The following is a 27,242-nucleotide window of genomic DNA, read 5'->3' on the forward strand; positions in this document are numbered from 1 at the left end:
CGGCTATTGGGTGTGGAACATTTGGTCATTCCGACAGTGTTTGAGAGAAAACACGCTACATTTTTCCATTAGTTGCAAGGAATCTTTTATATGCACCATCCCACAGATAGAATAGCACATACAACGGCTTTTGATATTCCAGTCGTGGTGCACTGGCTGGAGATCACCTCGCCCGTCAGTTTTATCATCAATAAAAACAAATGTCAGACAAATATGTTTTTAATCTGTCTTGCAATTAAAAATTAACAGGCCACTAAATACTGTTAAAAAGTACATGCATACATTTTGATTTCAGATAATACAAATCTAAAGTCATCAGTTTTTTTATTGGGGCGGATCTTGATCAACGAGAACAGGCACGGCAGAAGCAAGTAGACATTGGTGGGGGTAGGGGGCTGACAGATCGAGGGAACAAAGCAACGTTTCCAGGGGGTTCGGGGTATGCTATCTCGTTAAATTTTTAAAATTTGATGTCCTGAAATGCAATTTCCTGCATTCTACAGTTAAATTCATCTCTGCCTAGAGAAGGCGTGTTATGTTTTAGTTTTGGTGGGTAGTGGCTACTGTTGATGAATCTAACATAGCACGCCAAGGTCCTCAAGCACGGGAGCCTCGGCTCTTGGATATCAAATTACTATTGCCCAGAAAAACGTCAGTCTAGAACTCTTCCATATTATTCGCTCCTCTCTTCACCGTTCTCTCGCTGTTTGTGTATTTTTGTGGGCGTGCGTGGGTGTGCGTGCGTGCGTGTGCGCGCGCGTGTCTTCACATCTATCTCGCCCCACACCACCTCGCACTAATTAATAATAAATAAATAATAACTATCGAAACATACCAGTTAAATCCACAAATGGCAAAATATGCGCTACCATCTTTCTGTAGGAACTCATAAACGCGTAAAACACTCCAGCCGACATATGCGGGGGCAGGATTTCGATGGCCACGTTCACTGCTGGAGTATTCAGCAACACCAACAGCAACACCGGCAACATTGCGACCCCGAGGTATACCAGGTGGCGTCGTGTCGCCATCTTGTACATCCACGCCTTGCACGACGTCCACAACTCCGTCCATCTGTCGGTACACACGTCATACGAGCAGACGTCTATCTCCTCTTGATCTAGTCCCCAGACCTCACCTAGTTTCCTCAGTTCGGCGACTTGTTTAGTTAAAAAGTCCTTACTGCGCGCGACCGCTTCCATGATGGAAATGACTGCACGAGCGATGTTTGTAATACAAACTAATACAAAACTGATTGATTGACTGACTAACTCAATGCACGCGGGTCCGGAGTCACGTAGCAGTAAAGTGATGAGGTGAGAACTGCACGTGCTGCCAAGTCTTTCACACTGTGCGGTAACATCCGTGATTTATAATGAATAGAATTGATTACAGTCAGCCCCGTGTTAAACAGACACGTGGTGAACAGACGTTAATTAATAAAGTAGATCTAATATGATTAGAGACAGCGGCAAGTAGATCTAATATGATTAGAGACAGCGGCAAGTAGATCTAATATGATTAGAGACAGCGGCAAGTAGGTCTAATATGATTAGAGACAGCGGCAAGTAGATCTAATATGATTAGAGACAGCGGCAAGTAGATCTAATATGATTAGAGACAGCGGCAAGTAGATCTAATATGATTAGAGACAGCGGCAAGTATGTCTAATATGATTAGAGACAACGGCAAGTAGGTCGTTTTTTTTCTTCTTTTTTAATTGTCCCCAGACCATTAGACAGTGCCAGGGTTGGGGAGCCCTGATACACCGCCTTACAATTTATCTTAAAATTAATATTCATACATATGCATACACGAACGCACGTACGCACTCACATTACATTCTATTCTGATATATGCAGGTACAAATCAAAATAAAATAGTACTTCCTTTGATTTGAGACAGCGGCAAGTAGGTCTAATATGATTTGAGACAGCGGCAAGTAAGTCTAATATGATTAGACAGCGGCAAGTAGGTCTAATATGATTTGAAACAGCGGCAAGTAGGTCTAATATGATTTGAAACAGCGGCAAGTAGGTCTAATATGATTTGAAACAGCGGCAAGTAGGTCTAATATGATTTGAAACAGCGGCAAGTAGATCTAATATGATTTGACACAGCGGCAAGCAGGTCTAATATGATTTGAAACAGCGGCAAGTAGATCTAATATGATTTGACACGGCGGCAAGTAGGTCTAATGACTTGAGACAGTGGCAAGTAGGTCTAATATGATTTGAGACAGTGGCAAGTAGTTCTAATATGATTTGAGACAGTGGCAAGTAGGTCTAATATGATTTGAGACAACGGCTGTTTTTGTTCGCTTGTGTTTTTGTACCCATTTTTCTCCAGTAAACTCATAGGCGTAGCCTACGGGCTCCCATTTCGGAGGGGGGGGGGGGGAGGCTGCTTTTTACCCGAATTGAATTAAAATGCATTTATTTATACTAGCATTAATGCTAAGCAGTTATATAGGGTTGCATACGAATCGCTACACATTTTTACATGGATTACAGCTACCCTCGGTAATATTGTGGCAGGACTGATGGAAAAAACGTTTCAGACTCAGGCTTATTTTGCCCGAATTTGAGAATTCTTCCCTCGTCCCCTGCCCCCTGTCTCGTACGCTTATGAGTAAGTTGTAAGTTTGAGTAAACAGTGAGGCGGAGGGACGATAATTTTGGCAATAACAGAATTCCCATACATTTCTGAGATTAGGGTTAAAAAAACAAAAAAGGTTGAACGTGTAAATTGTGGCATCTCCAAATCGAACTAAACACCTGTAAAGTATCATAATATAGTATGTCCCTACAACAAACCGTGTTGTTATAAATAGGATTCGTTGTAGTTGTAAATATATTTGAACAAGGAAAGCAAATTAAATGTTTTAAAAATCACCGAAACCCTTACACAATCAATAATTGTCATGACATCCTGCTTTTATCTTTATTATATGAGAGAGAGAAGGAAGGAAGGAAATGTTTTATTTACACATTTTATTTACGGTTATATGGCGTCAGACATAATATTATGGTTAAGGACCACATAGATATTGAGAGAGAAAACCAGCTGTCGCCACTTCATGGACTACTCGTTTTGATTAACAGCAAGGAATATTTTATATGCACCATCCCACAGACAGGGTAGTACATACAACGGCCTTTGATATGCCAGTCGTGGTGCACTGGCTGGAACGAGAAATAGCTCAATGGGCCCACCGACGGGGATCGATCCCAGACCGACCGCGCATCGAGCCATCGCTTTACCACTGGGCTACGTCCCGGCCCATGAGAGAGTGACGGATGTGGGGGGAGCGGGGTGTAAGTGAAGATATTTTAGCCACCAGTTGAAACCTAATTTATAAAAACGTCCCCACCGGTCACTGTCATCTAATTACGCCTATAATACAGACAAGAGAAAAAGAGATGAAAAGAGACAGAGATATAGAATAGACCGACAGAGAGAAGAGAGAGAAACAGACAGCTGATGCAGTTCTTCGAAACAAAAATATTCGCAGTGGGCCCATTAGGCTATTTCTCGTTCCAGCCAGTGCGCCACGAATGGTATATCAAAGGCCGAGGTATGTACTATCCTGTCTGTGGGATGTGCCATATAAAAGATCCCTTTCTACTAATGGAACAATATAGCGGGGTTTCTCTCTAAGATTCAGTGTTAAAAAATTACCAATGTTTAACAAAGTAATAAATGCTCTGGTGGTGTTGTTAAAAAATATATACTTTAGGTGTTTTGTCAGATTTGTTTTACAAAAATACATAGGCCTATATATCTGTAAAATGTATTTAAAGCAAATATCCAGAAGACATAATTTTTTTAAGTTTTTTTTTTTTGTGGGGGGGTTTTGTTTCTTTTACCATTTTCTATACTCACCAGATAAATCCACATGTTTCAATAACAGCGCCGAGATCTTTCTACAGTAACTGAGCATGGCAAACCGGACGTGAGAAGCGAAAACGGGGGGAAACAGCTGGATGATCACCTCGGCCCCGCCCTTCTTCTCGACCGCAGAGAAGATAACCAGACACAGAAGAGCTCCAAACAGAATCCACTCGTTCCGGGTCGTCTTCTTACTGTCCCACGCCTTTAGCATCTTCCACAGGTCCAGTTGGTCCTCCACAAACACCTCTGACGCACAGCTGTCTATCTCACCCTCGTCTAGACCGCCTGCTTTACCCATCTTCCGAATTTCAGCAACACGGTCCGTTATAAAGCATAGCGACGACTTCATCGTGCCTTCCTACTGGAACAATATTTTGTGTTTAGAGGATAAAGCTAAATTGAAAATGTTAGCATTTCGATCCATGCGCCCACAGGTGACAACACCAGATGCTTCGTAAAGATCTTGTTCTCTGATCCACCTATGGCCACACGGCATTCTGTTGTTGATGAAACATCATTAATAGAAAATGTCGATTTGTTCCATTATCTACTGCGCAAAGGTGACAAAAGTAGCGTTTCGTGATTTGTTAGTTTGATTACACGGGTTTCCATGCATGATAGCAGACATTTCATTTCTGATTATTTCAGACAAATCTGAAATGCATGTTATGGCAGTGGCAGGGCCCAATTTCACAAAACATCGTACCGGTAAGCTTAGTTTTGCACGTAAACGTAAATCTACGACTAAATCACAATTCTTATTACTATTATAGTACAACAAATATAGTTAGAAACACACATATCTAATATTATTTTGTCCTTAAATGCTCCATTTTCCTTAGATGCCGTCCATAATTTTCAAAATTTTCACGAGCGTACAAACCGTACGTGGGGGGGGGGGGGGGGGGGGAGAGGGGGTTAAGGGGCCAGCGATTTTCATTTGGGGATGTACACTTTTAAGGGGGGGGGGTCAAAAGCGTACGGTTTGTACGCTCGTGAAAATTTTGAAAATTATGGACGGCCCCTTAATGATTTTCTTCTTGAAAACGATGCCAAACACTTGTTAATGTATGCCCGATATAACTGCTACTCGCAGACGTTAATTTGCGATGTTTTGTGAAATTGTCCCGAGGCTGGACCATTTGGTTTACGTGGCGTGGCATGGCGTAGCGACCGATGCATTTTAATCACTTTTAGAGCGATTCAAACTCCCTGCAACCTAGTCATATTACGCTGACTGGATCCCATATTTTTAAAACTCCAGACTTTATTCTATTGGCTATTAAATTACGCTAACCTCAGACTGTCAACTGTAACGACAAAGTTGGCAAACTGATGTTGCGTTGTAATCCCCCCCTCCCTCCAACTCACGATGGGTGTGCTCAGATTAACAACTAGTCGAGTTGTAACAGCGCTGAGACTAGCAATTGGACAGTCGTAGAAGTCGTGAGAGCAGAAAGTTGGCCAACGTTGTGCAGACAGTTGGTAGTCGGAAGGAAGGAAGGAAAGGTTTTATTTAACGACGCACTCGAACACATTTTTTTTTATTTACGGTTATATGGCGTCAGACATATGGTTAAGGACCACACAGATATAGAGAGAGGAAACCCGCTGTCGCCACTTCATGGGCTACTCTTTTGGATTAGCAGCAAGGGATCTTTTATATGCACCATCTCACTGGCAGGATAGTACATACCACGGCCTTTGTTACACCAGTTGTGGAGCACTGGCTGTAAAGAGAAATAGCCCAATAGGCCCACCGAAGGGGATCGATCCTAAACAGACCGCGCATCAAACGAGCGCTTTACGACTGGGCTACGCCCCCTTCCCCCCGTTGGTAGTCGAAGACTAGCATTACGCGCTAATGACACTACACTGTGTCGGGCATAACAATGCGTCTGTGTGTATGATTATGAGCGGGTGAGCACACGATAAACAAGAAAAATGTTCTTCACACCTACAGTGTCATTATCCTGTTCTTTTGCTGGAAATTTTGCAAGATGAAAATTTTGCAAGGAGATTGTTCATTTTAGGATGTTCCGGGTTTAAACAGTTGTGATGAATGTACAAACGGTAACGATGTCAGGTGTTCGCGAAACGTGAACATCAAATATGTACCACCATAAATTGCATTTAGTTTCAGTGTTCAAAACCCATCCACCCCAACCTGTTGAAATCAAATTTCCATCGATATTGTTTTTAGGGGAAGCATGATCCAAAGCCCTAGAAACTTCGCTCGGCTGTCTACCCCCACCCCACCCCATACACAAGTGTCGGATATGCTTATATTGACTCTTTCAACGAGGACATGGAAACTTCGCTCGGCTGTCTACCCCCACCCCACCCCCTACACAAGTGTCGGATATGCTTATATTGACTCTTTCAACGAGGACATGGAAACTTCGCTCGGCTGTCTACCCCCACCCCACCCCCTACACAAGTGTCGGATATGCTTATATTGACTCTTTCAACGAGGACATGGAAACTTCGCTCGGCTGTCTACCCCCACCCCACCCCCTACACAAGTGTCGGATATGCTTATATTGACTCTTTCAACGAGGACATGGAAACTTCGCTCGGCTGTCTACCCCCACCCCACCCCCTACACAAGTGTCGGATATGCTTATATTGACTCTTTCAACGAGGACATGGAAACTTCGCTCGGCTGTCTACCCCCACCCCACCCCCTACACAAGTGTCGGATATGCTTATATTGACTCTTTCAACGAGGACATGGAAACTTCGCTCGGCTGTCTACCCCCACCCCACCCCCTACACAAGTGTCGGATATGCTTATATTGACTCTTTCAACGAGGACATGGAAACTTCGCTCGGCTGTCTACCCCCACCCCACCCCCTACACAAGTGTCGGATATGCTTATATTGACTCTTTCAACGAGGACATGGAAACTTCGCTCGGCTGTCTACCCCCACCCCACCCCCTACACAAGTGTCGGATATGCTTATATTGACTCTTTCAACGAGGACATGGAAACTTCGCTCGGCTGTCTACCCCCACCCCACCCCCTACACAAGTGTCGGATATGCTTATATTGACTCTTTCAACGAGGACATGGAAACTTCGCTCGGCTGTCTACCCCCACCCCACCCCCTACACAAGTGTCGGATATGCTTATATTGACTCTTTCAACGAGGACATGGAAACTTCGCTCGGCTGTCTACCCCCACCCCACCCCCTACACAAGTGTCGGATATGCTTATATTGACTCTTTCAACGAGGACATGGAAACTTCGCTCGGCTGTCTACCCCCACCCCACCCCCTACACAAGTGTCGGATATGCTTATATTGACTCTTTCAACGAGGACATGGAAACTTCGCTCGGCTGTCTACCCCCACCCCACCCCCTACACAAGTGTCGGATATGCTTATATTGACTCTTTCAACGAGGACATGGAAACTTCGCTCGGCTGTCTACCCCCACCCCACCCCCTACACAAGTGTCGGATATGCTTATATTGACTCTTTCAACGAGGACATGGAAACTTCGCTCGGCTGTCTACCCCCACCCCACCCCCTACACAAGTGTCGGATATGCTTATATTGACTCTTTCAACGAGGACATGGAAACTTCGCTCGGCTGTCTACCCCCACCCCACCCCCTACACAAGTGTCGGATATGCTTATATTGACTCTTTCAACGAGGACATGGAAACTTCGCTCGGCTGTCTACCCCCACCCCACCCCCTACACAAGTGTCGGATATGCTTATATTGACTCTTTCAACGAGGACATGGAAACTTCGCTCGGCTGTCTACCCCCACCCCACCCCTCTACACAAGCTGTCTACCCCCACCCCACCCCCTACACAAGTGTCGGATATGCTTATATTGACTCTTTCAACGAGGACATGGAAACTTCGCTCGGCTGTCTACCCCCACCCCACCCCCTACACAAGTGTCGGATATGCTTATATTGACTCTTTCAACGAGGACATGGAAACTTCGCTCGGCTGTCTACCCCCACCCCACCCCCTACACAAGTGTCGGATATGCTTATATTGACTCTTTCAACGAGGACATGGAAACTTCGCTCGGCTGTCTACCCCCACCCCACCCCCTACACAAGTGTCGGATATGCTTATATTGACTCTTTCAACGAGGACATGGAAACTTCGCTCGGCTGTCTACCCCCACCCCACCCCCTACACAAGTGTCGGATATGCTTATATTGACTCTTTCAACGAAGACATGGAAACTTCGCTCGGCTGTCTACCCCCACCCCACCCCCTACACAAGTGTCGGATATGCTTATATTGACTCTTTCAACGAGGACATGGAAACTTCGCTCGGCTGTCTACCCCCACCCCACCCCCTACACAAGTGTCGGATATGCTTATATTGACTCTTTCAACGAGGACATGGACATCAATTCTAGAAATAGAACATACGCATTGGAAAATGCAAGCTACTTTAAAATAAAAGATGAAAACAAATTGGAACATTAAGTTCGGTACTGAACATGCAACTGGAGTACCTTCTCTATACCATCAGGGATTACTAGACCTGTGGTCTTCCTCGCTTTATCGTCAATCACAAAAACTAATATTGAACGTTTTTCCTGCTCTGGCTGCCTGCCTGAACTCGGCCCTCGCGTATTTCACAGCCACCAGCAAAAGATTGAATACATCAAATACCACTTACCACACAACAAATTTTGTTCACAGTTAACAGAAAAACATGACAATATGTACAAATATTTTATTCCATGATAACACAATACTTATTATGTAAATAAAGTCGTCTATTCACAGACTCCCATATAGCTGATGCTGAGATCTTCTCCATTGGACAACACAGAAACGACCCAGTATCCAACAGGGTAAATCACTGGAAAAAACAGAAATGGAAATTAACATTGTTAAGCAAATACCGAAACAACAGCAACAATTTTTGTTAAAATAACTATTTTTTTCTTACTTTTTTTCTTCTGTTTTTTTTTTTATAATTATTATTTTAGTTTTTTATTATTATATTAAAAAACATTTTTACTTGACTTTTATTAAAAAGACTTGAGAATACTAATTCACATGTTGTTTAGTGCAGTTGAAACTTCTCAAAATATATAATGTTTGAGGTGGGTGCTCAGATATATATGTAGAGACAACATGAATATTCAGAGTACCTCTGCTCTTTAAATCATTCCATTGAAGCACATCATGTACTTGACTGACCCCCTAGATTATGAAGACATTAGCAGGCACATCAAAGAAATATCACTATTAAAAAATACAATAACTGAGGAATGAAAAATCAACATCACTGCACCTGTATGAAGTAATGACTTAATGTCCTGCATATCACTGTTGGGGGAAAATCCTGTATGCTGGGTGTGGGTGTCGTCAAGTTACCAGGAGTGGGAATTTCAAATCCATCGGCCTTGCTGATTTTCATAATGGACCATCAAAACCATTGGCAGCCACCAATATTCCTGACTATATTTTATTTATAGCCTACTGTAGTTGGAAGTTTTAAATATTTGTGATATCTGGAATTGTCATCCAGCTTTCACATATTTATTTTTTATTCATTACTTAAAAAACTATTTTTAAATGACATACCAGTAATTACCCGAACATCTATTTTCTTGCCTTATTTTCTAATCCAGATGAATACAATATGTATATTGGATGTATTCCTACAATCTGTAATCCAGCCTGTTAGTTAGTAACAATGGGTAATAGTTTTAACAATAAAATAAATTACCAACTTACTGCAAGGCAGATAATCAAATCTGGTAAAATTGGTTCTGAATCTAGTATAAACATAAAATGCATTTCATGAGAGCAAACTAAGTGATTATTAAACAAATTAATTGATCTGGAGACCTAAAGATATGTTTAACAAGCTTATTGTTATGTATAAATAAGAACAGAAAGCACAATAGTGACAACAAATTTAATTATGTGTTTGGTAATGTTTTTCTTCAAATTTAAATAAACTTTTGCATAAAACTACAAATTTGTCTAAAATATAACTTAGCATCCTATAAATATGTCAAAATGACAACAAAAAACAAGTTCTTTACAAATTTGAGTTTTCATAATTTCATACAAGAAAAATTAACAATGTTAATGGAAATTAAAGACATTAACCCAGTATTGACACACGTTCTTTTTAATATAAAAATAAATTGCTATTAAAATGTAAGTTCAGGTTGCCGAGATACCTGTATATCACCATATTTAAGAGCAGTTGTATATGGCAAGTCAAATACCATGTAAAAGAAATTATTCAAATCTTTACAGTATGAATTATAGGCCAAAACCAACAATAGTAACATATGTGGCTAAAGCGTATCAATCGACATAAACACCACAGATATAAATACTACCACCCCTCACTCTTAAAGTGAATCAGAAAACATTGGGGGTGAAGCTGCTCATTTCTGAGATAACTGGTAGTGTCTATGACTACCCTAGTTCCACACAAAATTTGAGTACTTTTTTTTTTACAGGTACCCCTCAAGTTTCAAGCACAAGGCTACTTGACCCAGTGGTACTAGATGAAATAAAATTGCATACATTTTTTGCCCAGATGAAACTTTTTTTTTTTACACCCAACACACTCATATTTATCACCAATCACAGGACTTGTGGTGTTAACTTCTCTATCAAAAGTTTGGTGCATCTTGAACTTTGACCCAAATGGAATGGAAGTTATTTGGTTTAGTGCTACTTGTAGATGTATAAATGTGCACGTAAAACGATAAATATATTCATGCATTGATTTTTAAAACAAATATGTGGTATGCCTTGATTTTCTGGGGTGTTTTTTTTTTATGTGCTTCAGACCTTCTCACTGGGGGAATGATTTATTTTTTACACACCAATCCACATTTAGCAGACTTCTGTCAAAACCAAATATTTTTCATGGTCCCTTTTTAAAAATCAGACTTTTTAGATGATCCCATGGGTGTTCAGTTTAGAGTGGCATGACTGTGTATCAAAGAGAAGATGATTCTTACAGACATCGCGCTGCGCGACGTTCATCTGAAAGCTGGAACACTGGTCTGTGCACTGCTGTACTGGGGTGAACGTCACCGTCCTGACACCAAATCCCTGTGTGTACCACGCAAACCCTACTTCCCAGTCAGGCTGTAAACAAAACACAAGGACAACGTCAATAAATATTACAATATTCGTCAAACAGTAATTTACAATTATGCAAGAACGTTGTGCATTAACATGTAAATATTCTGTAAATTGCATTTTTATAGTTTCACACCTACCACGCCCCTGCCCCCACTCACCCACACCACTCTTGTGTTTACCTCTCATAGTTGATAAGTATGAATCACATGTTTTCCTCATATTCTCTGTAGTCCCCAGGATCGAACCCCATCAGTGGGCCCATGCTGCTATTTCTCGTTCCAGCCAATGCACCACGACTGGTATATCAAAGGCTGTGGTATATATTATCCTGTCTGTGGTATGGTGCAAGTAACAGATTATGATAGATCCTTTGCTGCTAATGGAAAAAATGTAACGGATTTCCTCTCTAAGACTATATGTCAAAATTACTAAATGTTTGACATCCAATAGCCCAATGATTTATAAATCAATGTGTTCTAGTGGCGTCGTTAAAATAAACTTTAACTGTAGTCCCCATAGATATCCTCAGTACACATTTCACAATTATCAGCATTTAATAATATAAACTGTTTGATGGAGAAAGGGGGTTACTTCTAGCATACACAGGGCTCCAACTTAATGATGGTACATGTGGAACTTCCCTTCATTCCGAAATCAATTGCTGTAAAATTTGTTTTCTTTAACGACACCACTGGAGCACATTGATTAATTAATCATAGGCTATTGGATGTCAAACATTTCGTAATTCACCAGAGGAAACCCGCTAAATTTTTTCCTAATGCAGCAAGGGATCTTTTATATGCACTTTCCTCATAGGACAGGAAAGCACATACTATGGTCTTTGATCAGTTGAGGGGCATTGGTTGGAACAAGGAAAAAAACAATCAGTTGAATGGATCCACCGAGGTGGTTCGATCCTGCAACACAAGCACCTGAGGCGAGCACTCAACCGACTGAGCTAAATCCCACCCCTGAAATGCAGTAGGTCAGGTCTTCACTGACAGCAGTGTTTTACTGCTGGATAAAAATTACTGCTATCAGTTCAAGAGATAATTTTTGGTTTGGTTACTAGTTTAAAATTGAAAGCATTTTGCCTACAGCAAAAACATTTAAAAATTTATGTACATAACAAATTCTTGAGTTCATGCCATGTGTGCATTACAAAAAAAAAATAAAAAAAATTTGTCTTTGTAAAAGCAATTTCTTTAATATACATTTTTAGAAGGATGGAGGCAATTTGTAAATAAATATCCAGGGATGTGAGAGGGGCTGGAACAAAAAAGCTTACTGCGACCGGGGTCCAGGGGTCCAGGGGCCACTCAAGGGCCCCTGAAGAAAAATTGTTGTTTGCAACCCCTGGAACTGCCAAAAATGGCATTCAATGCTAACAAATCTAAACTGGTTATAACTTATAACATAAGGCACACATCATAAACTTGAAACTGTGAAAACATGCAAATGAACCTTGTGTGGTCAACAGTATTGAACATCATGTTTTGGGGATTTTTAGACGAAATGAAAAAGCACATTTACGCTTAGCTCTCACATCCCTGAATATCCTCTTTGTATACTTGCGATAATGTAGACCAGTTGTGAATGTTCCCATATCAGGACATTATATCTCAACAATTAGCTAACTGTGATGATTGAAAGTCCATTAATAAGGTCCCTATCATTCTCACAACAGCACACTTCAGACTCTTGGCTCCCCACAAAATGTAAATCCTAGGGGAGGCACTGCACCTATGTATTACACTTTGTCCAATAAACATTTTAAATACACAAATGTACTTGTAATCTCAATATAACATTACAATACAAATATTGCATCATCAATAGCCTAGATGCAGATGACTTAGAAGAATGTCAAGAGTAAAACTAGATACCAGAGAATAGCCCTCTGAGTTTGGTCCATCCACATACAAATATTTCTTCACAGATACTTCCAGTTCTTTTTCAAATACCAGTGGCCTTGGGAAAAGAGTTCGCATTAATCGACCGACCTCCAGATTGAAATCGCTCTTCCTTAAAAAGAGAAAAAATAAAAACAAGACTCAGTCACATTCACAACATTCACATGTAATACAGGACTTTTGTAGTTATGTTCCAGTGATCAATTATAACTGAAAATTAATCACTTTGTTTCTAACGATGTGATGATCGATTATAAAAATCCAGTATCAATTGTGTGTGAAAATTTTAATTTTAAATATTCCTCCAGTGTAGATGATGGATTTGTTGAATCTACAACAGAATGCATCAGAAGTCCATCAACTAGAAAAGGGATGAGGCATGACCGACGCAGAAATTAATCGATGCATTGCCAAAGCGATGAGAGCCAAGATTGACACTACAGACCAACTTTCCTCAACCAAATTGCAGCTAAGTTTAAAACATGGAAGTCTTGGAATCGTGTCCGCTGTTTTGCGAAGTACATGATTCTGTTGATGGGGTTGGTGCTTGTCGCAGCTGTGAGGGTTATTGTTTGCTTTCTTGTGTACAAGATATTAAAGGTAAAATTAACCATTTGTAGCATCTAAATCACACTGCACACAGTCACATCAATAGCTGCATGATCCTTTTAATTCAAATTTTTCTTTCATTCATATAATTCTAACAGATTGTCTAATCGAAAGTTATTGGTTGGTGCCAACTGATTATAACAGATGGTCGATAAAAAAATGTCAAATTCATTATGAAAATAGTCAAACATTTTGCTGATTGTCCTGAAATTGTTGTGATAATGGCAAATTTTGTTTGAAAATACTGCCAAACATACTTTATTAAAACCAAATTATAAGTAACCGAAAAACCCCTCATGAAACTTAGTCAGACCTTGCTGTTTAAGGAGAGCTATTACTTCCCAACACTCCCATTACTAGTTCAAGGAGAGTAGCTTCCCTTAGCATGTGAATTTATATATGGTATCAGTATGTAATATATAATCATGCAGGCCCATAGGAACGACATCCGGAGTGTATGTGTGTGGGGGATGGCACGATATCTAGTGGGGGGGGGGGGGGGGGGGGTCTCTAGCATGAGCACAATCCAGATTTTTATCTTTATTTACAAGAAAGTGAACATTTTCCCCATAATTCAAGTCAGCTTGGCAATTCTTAAATTAACATTTTAACAAATGTGGTATAAAATATAACTGTCAAATTCAATGTGTCAGCAAACTGCACTTAGCAAATTGGTGAACAGAATTGAATAGCACAATCTCGGGTGTATTTTTATTATTAAAAAGTTAGAACAGATCCTCCACATTACATTTCTTCCCATTTTTTTGATGAGCTTTAATCTAGGTCACATCAACATGTATTATGTCAGGAGTTTTAATCTAGGTCACATCAACATGTATTACTTCAGTAGAAGTGACAGAAAGATGGGATGCTTGCTTTACTAATCCCTGTAAAAATATATAACAAAACATGGAGGAAAAACTCTTTGTTGTATTAGTGCTGTTTATCAGAAAACTATGTTGACAGCAAAAATACACTTGTAAGTGTGTAAGAATGTGTGTTTGTCTTTTGCATTGGTAAACACAAGACTAGCTCTGCCACTAACCAAATTCGCCAATTCTGAATTTTAGGAAACATTTGCAAATTTTATTTTAATTTGGCAAACAAATTTCATGTAAAAATTCATATTTTGTTGGAAAATAACTGATTTAGCATTTTTTAAAGATAATTTGGAGAAATCTTTTGCTCATCCAGATCGAGCTAGCCCTGTAGATAGTACTAAACCAAATAACTTCCGGCTGGGTCAAAGTTCGAGGTGCATCGAACTTTTGATAAAGAAGTGAACACCACAAGTCCTGTGGTTGGTAATAAATGTGAGTGTGTTGGTTGTAAGAAAAAATTGGTTTGATCTGGGCAAAAAATGTATGCAATTTTATTTCATCCAGTACCACTGTGTCAAGTAGCCTTGAGCTTGAAACATGTATGGGGTACCTGTAAAGAAAAGTACTCAAATTTTGTGCGGAACTAAGGTAGTCATAGACGCTACCCGTCATCTCAGAAATGAGCAGCTTGAACCCAAAATTTGTCGGATTCACTTTAAAGGTGACAGGTGGTAGTATTTATTTCTGTGGTGTTTATGTCAATTGATACGCTGCAGGTAGCAGTTTTAGCCACATATGTTACTATTTTCATCTATGGGATCTGATTTGGTAGTATACACCCTGTAAACAATACAGTAAGATGGAGCAGGTAAGACTAATTTTTAACGCTAATCTTTTTTCTTTTGTTTCAATTATTATATCAAAATACAGTATTTGTCACCAATATACACAGCCTTTGAAATTGATTTGCAATAGAATTTTTATAAGTTTCAAATATTCAGATGTTTACTTTGTTATTATCTGTACTAAACTGCTGATCTGTACCAAATTGCTGTCATAATATGATCTGAATTTCTGAGGGTTGCATATTGTTAATTCCTTTTCTTTCATCTGAGTAGTAATCAAGATTTGTAAACTTGCCCGTGGGAATATTCCTTTAAGATTTGGAATCATGGAATTTACCATCGATCTGTCATCTTGTGTAACTCTGAATTACATTTTCAAATTGTGGGGAGAGGCCTTGATATAGGCATTTTGCCTGTTGGCCAATCCCCAACCAACATTATAATTGGGAATAAATATTGTTTAAACCAATTCCGAAACAAACTAACCAATGAAATTGAAAGCCGTGAGATTTGGCAATTTTATCGACGGTGGCGTTGTTAGCGAAATCGACAGCTGTCCCACTCCAGTCTGCTGTTGACTGGATGGGTCTCGACAGGTCCACCTTGCTATGCAGTATCACAGATGTCACATCCTCGAGGGTCACACCACGGGGCATTAAGTTCTACAAAACAGTCAAGGAAAGGAATGTGTTATAAACAAAACACCAGCACTGTGTTTAATCAACAGCTATGAGATGGGTAATATCAGAGAACATTTTGTTCAGTATCGCGTCATGATTCGCTACACAAGATTCAGAGATCACCACACAATTTTAAAATATTAAACAGTACTAGTAGTTGCTAATCATTTTTACGTGACTAGAAATATCGCTAATCAAGATTTTGAAAACAAACGTTTCCCGGAATATGCCTTCCACCTCACTCCCATCAACCCCTGTTTATACTAGTGAAAACAAAATTTAACAGTAAAAAACAATTAATATAATTATGGTACTTTCAAATTAAAATTAATAAGATACCACAGTCATAGATCAACTTGAGGATGCGCATTCCACTGGAGTCAGACTGCGTGGATATAGTTCTAGGAGTGCAGTGAAATGACATCACATCAGTTGTTACCGGCTATTTAAATTTTGGGGTGGAACGTAACCCAGTGGTAAAGCACTCGCTCGATGTGCAGTTGGTCTGGGATCGATCCCAGTCAGTGGACCCATTGGGCTATTCTCGTTCCAGACAGTGCACCACAACTGGTATATCAAAGGTCATGGAATGTACTATCCTGTCTGTGGGATGGTGCATATAAAAGATCTGTTGCTGCTAATCGAAAAAGAGTAGCTCATGAAGTGGCGACAGCGGGTTTCCTCTCTCAATGTCTGTGTGGTCCTTAACCACATGTCTGACCCCATATGACCGTAAATAAAATGTTCATCTTTAAATAAACCATTTCTTTCTATCTAAATTTAGAAAGAAAAAGGAAATAAAAGAAAACAACACAACATATAGTTTTTTATTTCGGTTTGCTTTACAAAGGTCCTTATTATTTTCTATTAAACTGGACAACCTATTAAATTTACATTAATCTGACTATAAAGGAGATTTTCTCTCAAAAATGGTTTGTGTGTGATGACTGTAAGAAATGACCCAATTGTACTATGGCAAAAAAACATTATCTTTTTAAAATCGTGATTGGTGATATTTCTAGTCAATTGAAAATGGATTAGCAATTACTGTTTAATTACTGTTTAAAATATTGTGTAGCGATCTCTGAAACTTATCTGAACAAAATGTTCCCTGTATGGCATGAAATGGTAAATACAAGGTACCATACGAAATAATTATGGTTACAAAATTATTAAAGGTCCATAGTATAGACGGGTTTATTGGGTTTATTGGCCTGTGACGTCAAAGTACTGTGCACAGCCATGTTTAGAATAACGTGATCGGTCCACCATTAAGGAAGTGAAACTCGCACAACAATAACATGGGAAGGCATTGCATCCGGGTGGATTTTCAGTATTTATTACCTTTTTAGTACATTTTGTGAAAGCAAAACCAGTATGTCGAATAATACAACCTCATTGAAAGACTGTCAATGCATATCAAGGTTGGTGGAAATGTATTAATAATTAAAAACGTATATAATAAAGCATGTATACTGTAAATCATGAAATTAATGTGAGCAAGTAATTAATGCAAAAAATGCGGCGAACACATCGACGCAATAATAACTTGACGGATTTTGTTTAGACTCATTCCCAATACAAAAAATGTACAGGATTTTATTATAATACTTTTAAATAAAATAAAACTTTTATAATATAAAAATGAAACAAAATACAAAAACAATTTTTGTTAAATGTCTTTTTGTGAATACTTCAAGAATCTTTCTTTCGTTTCAATGTTGCCACTCTATTTTCACTTTCCTGGAATATCATAGCGGTTATATAATACAGTGATGTTCCAAATGTTTTGTTTTTAAAAAGCTCATTTTGCGATGTGAGTATTTTTCAAATTTTCTTACACTTCTGGATTACTGTATACATTTAAACTGTTTTGAATATTTGTAAAATTATAATCAACAAATTTTATTACTAAATATATTCCTTTAAAAATGAAACAGTAGAAAATTATATAACCGTAACCAACAATCCATGCATATTTCTTCAAACCATTTGGCTCGACTCTATACATGGCATTTAATTTAGACTGGTCGCAAGTTGTCACTGTTACAATATATCGCATTTGTTAACGTCTATTCCTGTGCTGCACATCAAGTGTATAAAATTAGTCTAAAACATTTGTTAGAATAATACGTCTGCGTTCACGTGAAATATTGTGCCCTGTAATAGCGACCCGTTTACCTTTTATTCCTACTGGTGGATTAATTAGAAGCAATCACCACACAAAAGTGCAAGGCATACCCTTAACAATAAGGTGTAGTTATACTAATTACCCTACTTTAAGTAATTGGGGCTTCTTGGTCCACCTACCATGCGATTAGCTTCAGGTTATGTAGTAGTTGTGAAAACAACTACTGACTTCTTTTAACATGAAAGATGAAGCCCAAACAATATAATAACAACACAACTGTGGTTTTTATTTTGCCCGACGCATTAATAAAAATACGCATTTTTGTTCACTCATGTATGGACGCAAAAATATCATGATGTATTAATTACATGATTTACAGTATATACACGCGAATATAAAAGCATAACGAATAATTTAAACTTATGCAAGCAAATATAATTTCCCTGGACACTTGTATAGCCTAATATATTGAACTTTAAAACAATATTTTAGCCTCAGCAGACGAAGGTATCAGATGATCCCCCCACCCCACCAGCCTAAGCTCCTGTTTTGTTGACAAGTACTTGTCTAGGGCATCACCAGTAAGTGTTAAAGGGGTTCATTTTGTAATTAACTAGTATATAGAAATTTTCATGACTAATCAGAGGTGCATTTTTCGGGTAATTTAGTGTTTTATATTGTGGATGATTAATTTATTTTTAAAAAAATTCCAAGACACAAAAGATAATAATTTAAAAAATATATATTATAATTATAAAATAATAACAAATAAGTACTTAAATTAATTTTAAAAAAAATTGTTTTTTTTATTTTTATTATTATTATTTATTAATTAATAATAATAATAAAAATAAATAAAAATAATAATAATTATAAAAAAAAAATCGACGAAATGGGTGGGGGTGCGATTTTCGGTGTAGCATGCATGCATGTTACTCAGTAAATTATTTATCTTTTTATCGCACACATTTAACACCATAATAACTCGTATGTGTGTGTGTATATATATATATATATATATATATAAATATATATATTGCACTTTTTGTCCTACGCTATTACTCCGAGTTTCACGCCCTTCGACGATCTTCAGATAGCTGGCACTGGTGAAAAGATTGCAGGGGTTTTATTTTTATGTAGTGCGGTTGCGTGGTTTGAGCTTACTGGTGTGACGGCATTTTGAGATGAGCTCAGTCCTTTTGTTGAGATTGTTTTTGTCTTTTGTTTGTAGGATGGCGAGCTTTTCCTCAATGCACAGGTTGCATTGGCCGGAGTTTCGTTTGTACGTGTTCGACTGTTTGATAATTTGCCAGCTTATTTCATAATTTGTTCGCTGTTTTTTTAGTTCCCATACATGTTTAGATAGCTCGGTTTCTTTTGAGTATTTTTCGTGTTTGAACGATTTCGTGTGATTGTTGTATCGTTGTTTGAAATTACCGCCAGATAGACCGATGTATGTAAGTATTGAGCACCTTTCAAGCCTTTAATGATAACCACCAGTATTCTATATATATATATATATATATATATATATATATATATATATATATATATATATATATATATATATATATATATATATATATATATATATATATATAAAATAAAATAAAATAAAAATAGAGGTAAATATTTGGCAGTGTTAACTGCGCCCCACTTCAACCCCATGAGATCACATCTGGAATATCCCAGAGCTAATAATAGTAACAGCTAAATGTTGACATCTACTCTAGATCTAAGGTCAGTCTTTCTCTTTTTTTAAATGGTACACCACGTTTTCTACAAACGTACATAATTGAAATACTTTTCTATATTTTAGGATACATCAATAAAGTTTCACTTAATAACAATCAAAATTATTTACACTTGTGTGCGTTTAATTTATTCACAATGCTTTTGTATTGGCGTGTATAGGTGCTTTATATTATTTATGTTTTTAATCATTCACAGATTTCCACCGAAATTGATATGAATATACAATCTTTAAATGAGGTTGAATTACCCGAGAGACTGGTTTTGCTTTTGCAAAACATTCCAAAAAAGTCATAAAGACTGAAATTACACCCAGCTGCAATGCTGTCACATGTTATTGTGGCGTGAATTTCAGTCCCTTAATGGCGGCCATATGTTTACGCCATCTATCGACAAGGTCATAAACTGCTGGGAGACAATCTGAAAAACCTGTCTATAAACTGACTATGGTTTTGTTTGTTTAATGACACCACTAGAGCACATTGATTTATTAATCATTGGCTACTGGATGTCAAACATTTGATAATTTTTACATATAGTCTAAGAAAGGAAACCTGCTAGATTTTTCCATTAGTAGTAAGGAATCTTTTATATGCACCATCCCACAGACAGAATAGCACATACCACAGCCTTTGATATACCACTCACAGTGCAGAGGCTGAAACGAGAAATAGCCCAATGGGCCCACCGATCCAGGCCCTAATCTAGAATTGAAAAAGTAGGAGAAGTAACTTCTCCATTCCCCGAAAAAAGGGGAAAAGTTTGATAAAAATAGGCAAAGTGAACATTTATCAGTACATTTTGTAACGTTTCGCCAGTTTCCGCGTTCAATCGAAAAAATTACGAATTTTACACTCGGATATAATCGTAAAATTTCAATATAAAAATTTAAACAATTGTGTGTTTCATTAAAAAGTGATATTATTAAGAAGTTGATAATGATGCGTTGTGTTAAAATTAAAGACTTCTTCTTTTCATTCGCTTGTTGACTACAGTCGAGGCCAGCAATGACTATGAACGATACTGTTCTCTGTAGATCACTTCTTGTGCTGTACAGCTTCTTCTGGAGAGTTGTAGTTGTCCAGGTAGTCTCCAGAAGCATATGGAAGAAGGTACCAGCCTGAACCTCTTATGTATATGCTGGTCCAGCCTGTTGTCCAATCCTTAGTCGGAAAATTATGACCTGTTCCTGACGGGACAGCAGGTAATAATCATAGGTTTGTTTGGGAGGTCTATAGAGAGATTTAATATGGGATTTCATCTCTTTGTATGTCACCCAGTTACCCTCCTGTTCTTTAGCTGCATCCAGTTTTGCCAGTCTGTCTGCATTTTCATTTCCTGGCATGCCACAGTAAGCAGGGATCATGCAATATTACCTAGGTGTTTCAGCATTTCATTAGTAATACCATCCAGTCCTGGAGATTTCTTATTTTTTAGATATATGAGGGCATTTTCAAGTTCTGGTAGAGTTATACTATTCGTCATGGAATCTTGTGGGGTAGCTCTACTTGCCGTTTCTTTTTGTTCTCTTGGTGCTTCTTTCGTTTCAATTGTTGTGATGGTAATGTTACTTTCCTTGGCATAGGTCTTGGGCTAAAAGATCAGCAGATTTCTTACCCGTAAGTATATTTCCATCCTCCATTAGAGTGATCTTCTGTCCATGGGATACTTCCTCATTTAGTTGTTTTGTAAGTTTCCATAATTTGGTGCTGTCCTTTTCAAGGTTAAGTGCAGCAGTTTTGTCTCTCCAGCTTTTTCTTGTGGTCTTAGTTCTGAGGTATATGGCTTTAGCATGCTGAAGGTTGTTGTTTTGGCTCGGGTTAGACTCTGCTTCTTCCCTTACCCGGGTCAGTTCATCGTGTGCCATTTGAAGCATTTTATTCCAGTAAGGAGCATATATTTTCCTGACTCCTCTTGGAATATTTTCTTTGGCAGCTTTAATGATTTGCAGGTTGAATTCCTTCACTACAGTGTCTATGTTCCTTCCCTGCACTTCAATTTCTTTGGTCAATTAATCCGTGCGAAGCTTGAAAAGTTCCCATTTGGCTTTCTTGTAGTTCCATCTTGGGAAGTGTGAAGCTGTATGGATATTGCTATCACTTAAGGTTAGGAGGACCGGACGATGGTCACTTCCCCCTAAATGTGGTCCTACTTATCGAGGGGGGCGGGATGTAACCCAGCGGTACAGCGCTCGTTCAATGCGCGGTCAGCGTGAGATCGATTCCCGTCGGTGGCCCCATTGTGCTATTTCTTGTTCCAGCCAGTGCACCACGACTGGTATATCAAAGGCTGTGGTATGTACTACCCTGTGTGTGGGATGGTGCATATAAAAGATCCCTTGCTGCTAATCGAAAAGAATATCTTATGAAGTGGCGACAGTGGGTTTCCTCTCTTAGTATAGATCTGTATGGTCCTTAACCATATGTCTGACGCCATATAACCCTAAATATCTCCTTTCCCCTTTTGTCCATGCTGTTGTAACCCCAGCTCTGGGATTGGCTGTTGAAGTCTCCAACATGTAGGAAGTTACTGTCTGATGTCTGGATATCATCAAGGGAGAGTTCTTTGTCATTTGGGCAGTAAACATTTACAATGTGAAGCTCAGACATTTTTGTTTTGATCTTGACCTCAGTGAATTCAGCTTCCTCCATATATCTATTGGTTTCAATGGCACTGGTGTTGTTCCTAACCAAAGTGACTACCCCACCCTTGGTCCTTCCACTGCGATCACTTCTGAAGGTCTGGTAATCTCTGACTTTGAAGCTCATTGATTCTTTCAGATGGGATTCTTGGATGCAACAGATGTTGATCTGGTTTTCATGCATAAAGTGCTGAAGTTCTGCCTTCTTGTTTGAAACTCCCTTTGCATTCCAGTGCATTATGTTGAAAGGGGTGTTTTCTTTTGTTACTTTTGTCTTGCCAGTAGCTTTACTTCCTTGTCCCCTGGCTCCGCAAGACGGTCGGGAAGGACTTCCATTAGCTGAGGAATGGGCCCCCTCAAGGTAAGGAGCCTGGTGCTGCACCTGCCTGGTGAGTCATCACAGGGTGAGCACCGATCACATCATTATTGTCCAGAAATGTAGTAATAATAGCTGTTGATGCATGGTATTGTGGTCTATTAGAGTGCGCAGTGTGGCCCAATACTTCAGCACTCGAGGTTTCTGTTAGGGTTACCTCAGCCTTAGTCCATATCAGTCTAGCCTCTACCCACTGACCAGTCCAGCTTGGGTGTCCCTAACAGAAGCCAAAGCTACTGCTGGTATGGCTATCTGGGTCACTGAGACATACAAGCCACCATACCATGTCAAGGAATGGACAATGAAAATTAAAGTAATAATTAGTATTTTCTGGCATTACTGAAATGAACGTGGCTGAGGATTAACAACGCTTGACTGGTCACAGCACACGGTGCAACACGTGTCACTTTGAAAAACAATAACCCGGTTTACGGGTGTATCTAAACTGACAGCGCAATTGACTACGGCATGAAATTACCTAAAAGTATGGTATGAAATGGATGACACGAAATGGATTTGGTTCAAAATGACTGTAAACAATTGCAAATGTTTAAATAATAAAAAGAAATAATAATTTAGTTCTAAACCAACATAAAGCAAACTGACCTTGAATACTGCTGGTATTCTGAAGGTGTCTATGTCCAATTCCTTTCGTGGGTTCTTAAACTCTGTAACCTTCGTCGCAAGTTTGCACACTTCACAGTCAATATCCCAATCCACCCACAGGGGGTTTTTGACAATGCATTCTTCTGTATAGTAGTCTGAAATGGTTCAGTAATAATACATTGTAGTACATATACACCTGAAAATAATCAATAATAATTTATTTTTGTACATCTGAAATTATTCTATTATAACTCATTGAAAAACATCTAAAATGATTCAGAAATACATGTTTGTATTTCACTGTTACATTCTATATAGCTGAATAGTAATTCACTGGTTATCTCCCTTGCATCTCAAATGTTGAACCAACAAGTGAAACTAAATAAAACGTTTATTTATTCTTATATATTATTATTGGAAAGGTAAAAAAAAATTAATAGCATCCACTCCGACACACACACCCCCAAAAACCCCACACAAAAAACAGAAGAAGAAGGGGGAAAACAAGAAGGAAAAAAGGCCCCAACATAAAGTTCACGTCAAGCATTCTATACTGGGCACACAACTGTGATGGTGAGACAGTGTAGTCTGTCAATGAGTTCTAGTGTTATGAAGTTAGAGGACAGATATTACCGGCCTCGGCGGAACAAGTGTTGGGAATCAGAATTTAATCAATGAACATTGGCTATCCCATAATTAAATTGGTTTCTGTCAACTGATAAACATTGGATTATACATCAGTTCAAGAATATATGAATTTAGAAGAAAGAATTTTAATTATTAGGATTATGCACATACAGTTTGTTTACTTCAATAGACCCAATAAAATGTTTCCAATTTTTACCTTTAATACTTACAACTAAGTATCTGACTTGAGTGGGTTTGTTTTTGTTGTGGGTTTTTTTGGTGGGATTTTTGTGGGGGTTTTTTTTTTGGGGGGGGGGGGGGGGGGGGGGGGGTATTTTTGTTTTCCGTACATATATTCATGAACACATATTCAAGCCCTAGCAGAATACATGTATTTTATCATCCCAACTGTACACATAAATTAGTTAACATTTTCCATGACAACTGATTATGAATATCATGACTGATCATCACATCATTAAAACTCAACCAATCAAGTTTTGATAACAATCAATCATCGGAACATATTTTAGGTAGCATAGTGGTTAAACTCTGGGACTTAAGGCTGGTTGGTATTGATTCTCACACAGACTGAGTTCTAACAGCTCAGTGGGGAGATTTCTCACACAGACCGAGCTCAGTGGGGAGATTTCTCACACAGACCGAGTTCTAACAGCTCAGTGGGGAGATTTCTCACACAGACCGAGCTCAGTGGGGAGATTTCTCACACAGACCGAGTTCTAACAGCTCAGTGGGGAGATTTCTCACACAGACCGAGTTCTAACAGCTCAGTGGGGAGATTTCTCACACAGACTGAGTTCTAACAGCTCAGTGGGGACATTTCTCACACAGACAGAGTTCAGTGGGGAGATTTCTCACACAGACCGAGTTCTAACAGCTCAGTGGGGAGATTTCTCTCACAGACCGAGTTCAGTGGGGAGATTTCTCACACAGACCGAGTTCTAACAGTTCAGTGGGGAGATTTCTCTCACAGACCGAGTTCTAACAGCTCAGTGGGGAGATTTCTCACACAGACCAAGTTCTAACAGTTCAGTGGGGAGATTTCTCACAGCTCAGTGGGGAGATTTCTCACACAGACCGAGTTCTAACAGCTCAGTGGAGAGATTTCTCTCACAGACCGAGCTCTAACAGCTCAGTGGGGAGATTTCTCACACAGACCTAGTTCTAACAGCTCAGTGGGGAGATTTCTCTCACAGACCGAGTTCTAACAGCTCAGTGGGCAGATCCCAGTTTTAATCCGTAAAAAATGCACACTACGTTTAGTTAATTTACAAACATGTAACTCATTTGGATAAAGTTACAATAGAGTGAAAGAAGAGTCTGTGATGTTAAAACGGAAAATATCCTTAAAAATAGACTAGAACTCAAATCAATAAACTGCTACTTCTTAGACGCACTTGCATTTTTAAAAATATGTAAAATGCATTTTTTGGTATTAGAAACACCAGGATGACCAGAAACACTTCGGTTCTACAGAAATGGATAATCTAAAGAATAAAATATAAGTATGCCTACTGGTAATGTTTGATTTCAATGATCAAAAATGGCTCCGATAGTGAAACATATGCTGTAGTGTTTAAAAACAAGGGTATGTCCATTTAACCACTATAATGCTTGACAACCCTGTAAATGATAAAAATATGGGAATTTTTTGTTTTACTTAGATGTAACTACATGCAACCTCCCACCATTTCCATGATCAGTTTAAAGCTGCAATCCACCAACGTTTTAATATTTTAAAAATATAGGCATAGTTGTTTTTTTCCTGTAGCATAAACAGGGGCCAACATTTTGAATTTTTTTTAGGTTACTAGAAAGAAATGTTTTATTTAATGATGCACTCAACACATTTTATTTACGGTTATATGGCGTCAGACATATGGTTAAGGACCACACAGATTTTGAGAGGAAACCCGCTGTCGCCACTACATGGGCTATTCTTTCCGATTAGCAGCAAGGGATCTTTTATTTGCACTTCCCACAGGCAGGATAGCACAAACCATGGCCTTTGTTGAACCAGTTATGGATCACTGGTCGGTGCAAGTGGTTTACACCTACCCATTGAGCCTTGCAGAGCACTCACTCAGGGTTTGGAGTCGGTATCTGGATTAAAAGTCCCATGCCTCGACTGGGATCCGAACCCAGTACCTACCAGCCTGTAGACCGATGGCCTAACCACGACGCCGGTAGGTTACTTGAAGTTTGTTCTGATTTTTACCCGACTGCTATTTTACCACAAATGTATTTAAAGTTAACTTAAACTGAATAGAGTCGAGATTGCAACTTTACAAGTTTAATTATGTCTCCCTAAGCTCCACGTACCACGGATCATTGGGTTAAGAGCTTGAAAAGGTGGACCGAAGATACGCACTACTTTCATTATTTGATAAGCATATGGTTGTAGTAGTCGATCAGGCGTCATCATAAATAGTGGTTTGCCCTGGCACCACAAAACAGCGGCGCCACTTGCAGCCGCAACCAGCACCAACCCCGTCAACAGAATCGTGTACTTCGCAAAACAGCGGACGCGATTCCAAGACTTCCGCGTTTTAAACTTAGCCGCAATGTTGTCTGAAGAAAGTTGGTCCGTAGTATCAACCTTGGCTCTCATCGCTTTGGCAACACATTGATTAATTTCTGCGTCGGTCATGCCCCATCCCTTTCCTAGTTCACGGACTTCTGACGCATTTTGTTGTAGATATAACAAACACTCCTGGATTTCTCTATCCATTTTCTTTCTAAGGAAGTGTGCTTACGTGTCTTTATTTACTTTTGTTTCTTCTCATTTTATTTCCACCCTTATAGTTCCTTTCCAAGAGTTGCTAAGACGGACAATTTCTTGTCCTGGACGGAGGAGCCAGCGAAAGTCGACACATGCGCCCATGACAGGCGAAACCTATTACCTGACCTGATCTCAGACGGACATTGTCTAGCTCTCAAACTGAATATTAGCCTAGGTCGAACATGACAATGCTGACTTATCGGACACCTCACCAAAACAAAAGGAAAGGAAATAAGTCTGTGGTGGGAGAGTAAAAACAAAATCAGGGCTTAGAAAATGTAGGAGCATCTTCATCAAAAAAAAAAATAATAATAATAATAATAATAATAATAATAATAATTAATAATAAATTAATATAAATTAATAATAATGATAATAATAATAATAATAATAATAATAATAATAATAAATCCTCCGTAATTTCATACCCG

General features: G+C 38.9%; 1 protein-coding gene across 1 annotated transcript in view; it reads right to left on the minus strand.

The window, feature by feature from the left end:
* The window catches only part of LOC121381652, a 41,075-nt gene extending 14,278 nt beyond the window's left edge, over positions 1-26,797 (minus strand). The window contains exons 1-8 of the mRNA XM_041510991.1: positions 26,352-26,797; positions 23,382-23,536; positions 15,682-15,857; positions 12,894-13,032; positions 10,881-11,010; positions 8,670-8,743; positions 3,899-4,252; positions 836-1,349 (exon numbers count right to left, since the gene is read on the minus strand). Of these exons, the coding sequence (XP_041366925.1) occupies positions 836-1,349; positions 3,899-4,252; positions 8,670-8,743; positions 10,881-11,010; positions 12,894-13,032; positions 15,682-15,857; positions 23,382-23,536; positions 26,352-26,760 (1,951 nt within the window). The 5' untranslated portion in view covers positions 26,761-26,797. The remainder of the gene's footprint in view (positions 1-835; positions 1,350-3,898; positions 4,253-8,669; positions 8,744-10,880; positions 11,011-12,893; positions 13,033-15,681; positions 15,858-23,381; positions 23,537-26,351) is intronic.
* Positions 26,798-27,242: the final 445 nt, after the last annotated feature.

Source organism: Gigantopelta aegis, chromosome 9 (assembly GCF_016097555.1).
Source record: "Gigantopelta aegis isolate Gae_Host chromosome 9, Gae_host_genome, whole genome shotgun sequence".
Lineage (NCBI taxonomy): Eukaryota > Metazoa > Mollusca > Gastropoda > Neomphalida > Peltospiridae > Gigantopelta > Gigantopelta aegis.